General features: G+C 37.3%; 1 protein-coding gene across 2 annotated transcripts in view; it reads right to left on the bottom strand.

The window, feature by feature from the left end:
- Positions 1-1,705: 1,705 nt before the first annotated feature.
- LOC144597270 (RAS guanyl-releasing protein 1-like) overlaps positions 1,706-7,168 on the bottom strand; it is a 92,221-nt gene continuing 86,758 nt past the window's right edge. For both annotated transcript variants that reach the window (XM_078406383.1, XM_078406384.1), the window contains 2 exons: positions 6,637-7,007; positions 1,706-6,294 (listed from right to left, as the gene is read on the bottom strand). In XM_078406383.1, coding sequence (XP_078262509.1) covers positions 6,136-6,294; positions 6,637-7,007 — 530 coding nt within the window. In that variant the 3' untranslated portion in view covers positions 1,706-6,135. The remainder of the gene's footprint in view (positions 6,295-6,636; positions 7,008-7,168) is intronic.

Raw genomic sequence — 7,168 nt, 5'->3', positions numbered from 1 at the left:
AGAGTTGATGAGTAATCTGATCTTGCTACCCCTGACGCTACCTCCATTTCCACCCTCAGTTTACATAACAAAGGCATTTTCCTATGCAATCACTATATGTTGCATTCCTTTCTATGGAACACAGCAGTTTAAGTTAATGCAAAGGATTTGATCAGCATTTATTTCTTGTGATATGTTCTTGGTGATGATACAGTGGTGATGTGAATCCTATTTGCTACTTATGGACCTGTGGCTGAATGTTGTCTAGGTCTTTCTACATGCAGGCATGGGCTACTTCATTTGCGGTGGAGTAAGAAAATAACTGCAGATGCTGGTACAAATCGAAGGTATTTATTCACAAAATGCTGGAGTAACTCAGCAGGTCAGGCAGCATCTCGGGAGAGAAGGAATGGGTGAAATTGAACATTGTGCACTCCAGCAAACATCCCCGCTTCTGACCTTATAATAGAAGGGAGGTCATTGGTGAAGCAGATGAAGCTGGATGGTTGAACATGGACACCTGGGATGGGACGAGTGAACTCCAACAAACATAATCATCTTCCTTTGCACAAGGTATTCCAACCACACAAGTGATTTCTTGCCACATGCAGTCAAATGCTACTTTGAAGATGAGGCAAGCATGCCTACCTTTGACATCAGAGTTTTGATCCCGACATGTTAATTCTGTTTCCCTTTACCCAGAGGCCATCTGACATATTGGGTATTTCCAGTATATTCTAGTTTTACTCTCGAATTTAGCTCTTTGTCCACGTTTGAACTAAGGCTGTGATGCATTCTGGAGCCAAATAGTCCATGGAAAGCCCAAGCTGGGCATTGGTAGGTGGGTTACTTGTCATTAATTGCTGCTTGAGATCTGTTGACAAAGGTGACATCACTCTGTAGATGTTTGAGATGGTAAATAGCCTAATTAGATTATTTTTTGTAAATACTAGGGTTATTTAATTGCATGAATTTAAATTTTCCTGGTGCTCTGGTGAAATTCAAACTGTGATCTCTAAATTAATGGTCAGAACTCCAGAAACGGGAATTACAGATGCTGGTGTACAAAAATAGACAACGTGCTAAATATTCAGGCAGCTTATCGGGAGAACATAGAAAGATGATATTTCGGGCCGGGACCCTTCTTCAGACGGATTGTGGAGAGGGAATAGGGGAAAAGAGAGGAGGGGCAGGACAAAGCTTGGCACGTAATAGGTGGACATTACGAAGATAGACACAAAAAGCAGGAGTAACTCAGTGGGTCAGAGCATCTCTGTAGAAAAGGAATAGATAACGTTTTCAGACTGAAGAAGGGTCTTGACCCGAAACATCACCTATTCCATTTCTCCAGAGATGCTGTCTGACCCGCTGAGTTACTCCAGCTTTTTGTGTCCATCTTTGGTTTAAACCAGCATCTGCAGTTCCTTCCTACACAAGTAATAGTTGGATACAGGCAAGAGGGGGGTTTGATAATCAGATGGTTGAACAAAGACCAGAGATGAAAGGACAAAATTTGAGACAAAAGGATTGAAGAATTGCGAATCGTGAAGCAGCAGGGGGAAATTTCAATTTGAAGCAAAGTAGTCTGTGATTCACTGCTCCTTATTTGTGGCATCACAAAAATAATGAATGCCAACAAATCCATGTATTAGTTTCATATTACATGGTAAATATGTTGCGATAACTGGAGCTATCTGTTTTCTTCTTGATATAATAGTGATGTAATAGATATATAAAGGTATGTAGTTCCTTGAAGGTGGTGTCACAGGTAGATAGGTTGGTCAAAAAGTCTTTTGGCACAATGGCCTTCAATATTTTGGGGGAAGGGCCTTTGTGACCTGATTACTGTTCGTATTTCCTTGCCCCAATTGAGGGAGTGGAGGGCGTTTGGACCATAAATTGGGCTGAAGTGATCAGTAGGGAATGATGTGGGAGTGATTGACTCCGATTTCTCAGTTTGCTTTCTACTTTCTGCTCAGTTACTCGTTCTATCATTGACACTGACACACACAGCCAGAAAAGATCACTTCTGTTTGAAAGGCTGCCCTTTTGTCAGCATACTGTCCATTCCTTTTGTGTTTCTGATGGTGTCCAGAAGAAGGTATCCGCTGAGGTCGGGTATCCACTGTGGCCCAGGTCTCATTCACCATGGCCCAGGTCTCATTCACCATTAACATGTACAATTCTTGTATACAAGATTCAGCTCAATTGTTGGATAGCACTAGCTGAAACTGAATGAGGAGCAAAAAAATGCTGTTTTGGCAATAATTATTGATGCATTAAACGTATTGTCATTGATCATCGAATGCACTTAAAACAGTTTTGATAACAACCATCATGAACTCTTCTTAATTACATTTGTGTAACTCTGCCTTTGCTTTCCCCGAAAGGCAGTCTTCTGACCAAAATAAATGTCTCACCTTCAAGCAACAAGTAATAAATCAAAGGCAAGTGGTCAACTAATAGTCTTCGTTGTCAACTAATACTCTTCTAAACCTAAACATTGCACAAGAGGGGCCATATTTTGAAGATGACATTTAATAAATTGATACTTTAAACAAATAAATCCATATTACTTATTACATCATGCTACAGATTACATCTCATCAAAAAACAAGTTGGGTATACAAAAAAATTATTGTACAATTATATATACAGTGCCCTCCATAATGTTTGGGACAAAGACCCAACATTTATTTATTTGCCTCTGTACTTGAGATTTGTAATAGAAAAAAATCACGTGGTTATAGTGCACATTGTCAGGTTTTAATAAAGGCCATTTTTATACATTTTAGTTTCACCATGTAGAAATTACAGCAGTGTTTATACATAGTCCCCCCATTTCAGGGCACCATAATGTTTGGGACACAGCAATGCCATGTAAAAAAAAGTAGGCATGTTTAGTATTTTGTTGCATATCCTTTGCATGCAATGACTGCTTGAAGTCTGTGATTCATGGACATCACCAGTTGCTGGGTGTCTTCTCTGGTGATGCTCTGCCAAGCCTGGATTGTAGCCATCTTTAGCTTATGCTTGTTTTAGGGGCTAGTCCCCTTCAGTTTTCCCTTCAGCATATAAAAGGCATGCTCAATTGGGTTCAGATCGGGTGATTGATTTGGCCACAAGACCTGACCATTTTTAGCTTTGAAAAACTCCTTTGCTGCTTTAGCAGTATGTTTGGAATAATTGTCTTGCTGTGGAATGAACCACTGGCCAATGAGTTTTGAGGCATTTGTTTGAACTTGAGCAGATAGGATTTGTCTATACACTTAAAAATTCATTATGCTACTACCATCAGCAGTAATATCATCAATGAAGATAGGTGAGCCAGTACCTTCAGCTATATATGCCTAGGCCATAACACCCCCACCACCGTGTTTCACAGATGAGGTGGTATGCTTTTGATCTTAGGCAGTTCCTTCTCTCCTCCATACTTTGCTCATGCCATCACTCTGAAATGTTAATCTTCGTCTCATCTGTCCACAAGACCTTTTTCCAGAACTGTGGTTGCTCTTTTAAGTACTTCTTGGCAAACTAACCTGACCATCCTATTTTTACGGCTCACCAGTGGTTTGCATCTTGCAGCGTAGCCTCTGTATTTCTGTTCATGAAGTCTTCTGTAGACAGTGTTCATTGACAAATCCACACCTGACTCCTGAAGAGTGTTTTTGATCTGCTGGACAGGTATTTGGGGATTTTTCTTTATTATAGAGAGAATTCTGTCATCAGCTGTGGAGGTCTTCTTTGGCCTGCCAGACCCTTTACAATCAGTAAGCTACCAGTGCTCTCTTCTTAATGTTCCAAACAGTTGATTTTGGTAAGCTTAAGGTTTGCCTGATGTCTCCCAACAGTTTTATTCTTGTTTCTCAGTCTCATAATGGCTACTTTGAATTTCATTGGCACAACTTTGGTCCTCATGTTTAATAACACCAATAAAAGTTTTCAATGGTGATGGAAAGACTGGGGGAAAGTCTGGGTGCTCGTACCTGCATTAAGGAGGCATTTAAACACACCTGAGCAATTACAAACACCTGTGAAGCCATGTGTCCCAAACATTATGGTGCCCTGAAATGGGGGGACAATGTATAAACACAGCTGTAATTTCTACATGGTAAAACCAAAATGTATAAAAATACCCTTTAATAAAATCTGACACTGTGCACTTTAACCACATGTGATTTTTTTATTTTTATTACAAACCTCAAATTGTGGAGTACAGAGGCAAATAAATAAATGATTGGTCTTTGTCCCAAACATTATGGAGGGCACTGTATACACAATCACTTGTAAGCACAATTTATTTTTTAATTTATAAAATAAAGTTCTTACCCAAGCTTTAAAACTCATTTGCTGCCAAATATTTCATACTGTTTCTCATTGTATATAAAGGTCTAAATAAAACTAACAGTTTGGCGATTTGACAATCTTAAATGCACTCTGTAAGTATGAGTATATGAGAGATGTTTACTTGCCCAAATGCTGATCTAATTTACTGGTGCAGTACATAGCCATGAGTAATATTATCTGATAACGTTTGCAATGTACACAGAAGGATGATGGTGTATTAAATCAATGGAAATATGTTTTCTGGTTTCTATGTAGTTTATATTCAAAATTTAGATACTGAGTTATATTTAATACTTAAATTTCCTGGATTTCTTGTTATTTCCTGTATTCTTACCTGAGTTGATGCAGGCAAATTAAAAATTGTGACATTTGTTTCATGTCAACAAGTTTTATGACTATTTGTAAAAAGGTAAGTAAAATCTTCAGTGCTGATTCAGGTTTTTGACTGAATAACAGGTTGGTTTAGATTAATATTTACGTTATAAACATTCATGAGTCATTTTACATGAGCGCATCAACATACCTGTCTGTCCAAAGAACTTCGATCGTTTGTGTAACCTGCGGTAATGGATGGTCCAGGGAAATAGACGCAATGCAGTGTAATTTATTTATAGACTAATGAATGTTAGCAAACATGCTTTGTGCGTTCTGGTTCACATACAGGAAAATGTTAAGTATTTGAGCTATTGCAAAACCCCGCAACATATTTGCCTCTGTGATATTGCAAAGTTATTAAACTTAGCCAATCAAACTTTGTCATCAACTCAGTTCTGAAAATGGTTATTTAATACTTGCAATTTGAGCAGCCATAAATGCCAATGAAATAGCCAAAGTGACCTGCCTCTCAATATCTGTGACATTTTTAAACCTGGAAGTGTGAAACTTCTGAGCAATCCTAGGTGACTCTTGTCACTATGATTCATTTCTCATGACTTAAGTACTGATTATAGCAGTGAAATTTATCAAAGTATCAACCAGGTTGTCTTGGAGAAATACAATTTGATGATTTTAGAATGATGACTGGCTTTGGCACATATAAATATTAAATAAACTCTTCATGTCAGTTTCTTACTTTAGTGGCTTGATACAGTTAAAGAAGTTTGTGGAATGTTCTCATTTTTATAAAGGTATCGACAACAAAAACCTACTCAGTGACTTTTCTTGTCTGATGTTGAAATGCTTTGAAAGACAGTTACTGTAGCAAAGTTATATGGGAAGAATGGTATAAAAACCTTGTTGCTTAAAGGTGTGTTGGTCACTATGGCTATCTCATTGTGGTGGACATAACTGATTTGATTTTATTTGAAACTGAACAAAATGGAGTTTGATGTGCACTTCAGTTGTCTCTCTTTCAAAACCAATAGTCGAACAAATGCTGAAAAATGTTACTGTAGATTAGTTGGAATTGCTTTGTTGTAATATTTTTGGAATAACATTTATTGCTATCCTGCATCAATTTTTGCTCCTAATTCTATTGCTTATTTTATATTAATGTCATTAAAATCGCCTGTTTACTTCTAAAAAAACCTGTTATTTTTGTTTTCCAAAAATACAGAGCTGAACATCAAATGCCCACCCAAATTCAACTTGTTTGAAGGTGCACTTGATTTTTCATAAAGTTGTTTGTATTTAGTGTTGGTATTAATGCTTGATTTTGCAATCTAAAAACTATTTTTGATAATCAAGGAAATAGTTAAATAGAGGGAATACGTTCAATATTTTCATTACCAACATATCCTGAAAGTTCTACGTTTACCCTAGTTTTGCACTGGTGATGGGTATGAGCACAAAATGATGATTTTTTTATTTTTATGCCATGCTGCTTGCATCTATGATCATCTGCTTTTGGGATGCATCAAGTTGTTCTGAGAGAGCTTTAATTTCCTGCTGTGCCTCTAATAATTTTGTCTGCAGATTTGTGTTTTCAATGTGCAATTTTTCTTTCTCTTCTCGAAGTTGATTTCTTTCCTAAAAATAAGGAAAAGTGATAATTATGTACAACTTTTCTGATTTGATGTACAAGTTTTTATGTACAAGTTTTTACGTACAAGTTTTTATTTACTGTTTTCTAAAGCCACTTGTGCCTTGCTAATGATCCACATATTGGATAAAGCAATTTTGATGTTTTAATATAAAACATAAATCCATAACTATATTATATTGGAACAATGAAACTGGAAATGTTTTGCTTAAATCCCTTGATGCCAAACAACAAAATTGCATAGTGAGTACAATGGGAGACATTTTATTTAGTCTTTGCCTCTTAAATGATTTATTGTGAGAAGTGCCAACAGAAAATTGAGCTTATACCTTTTCAAGTTGAAAGATCCGATGCTCTTTACTAAAGTCATCTCCTTTGGATTTATGAAAGGAAGCCATATTCTCCCATTTAACACAAGGTCTTCTACGAGTTGGAATAGGGCTTGGACATAGTGGAAGTATATTTGGGGACAGCAGAGAGGTGTCTGTCTTAATTTTTCCCAGAGTAGCAGCTTGATTTCCGGAGATTTCTGTGTCAGAGCTAGAAGCGTCTGTTTGTACGGCCTTGTGCATTACAATAGGCTTTAGTCTTGCAGAAACTTTCTGTGCCGAGCTGCCCATTAGTACAATAGTGCGGTCCTTGTGTTCAGAATGGTTCTGTGCTTCCTCGTTAAATTGCGTAAATGGTCCATCCTCAATTCCTGTAATATTTGCAATATGAAAAGTGTCAGCAGTTTTTAGAGAATGAGATAACAGACATGCATATGAACAACTAATGTTTAAGCATGGCCTTCTGTGTTGAATTATGAATAGTCTTCTGTTCTCCCTTTAGATAAAAATGTCACAATCTATCCTACCACCA

Source organism: Rhinoraja longicauda, chromosome 10, assembly GCF_053455715.1.
Source record: "Rhinoraja longicauda isolate Sanriku21f chromosome 10, sRhiLon1.1, whole genome shotgun sequence".
NCBI lineage: Eukaryota > Metazoa > Chordata > Chondrichthyes > Rajiformes > Arhynchobatidae > Rhinoraja > Rhinoraja longicauda.
The sequence above is the reverse complement of the archived record's forward strand: the minus strand, read 5'-3'. Positions and strand labels throughout refer to the sequence as shown.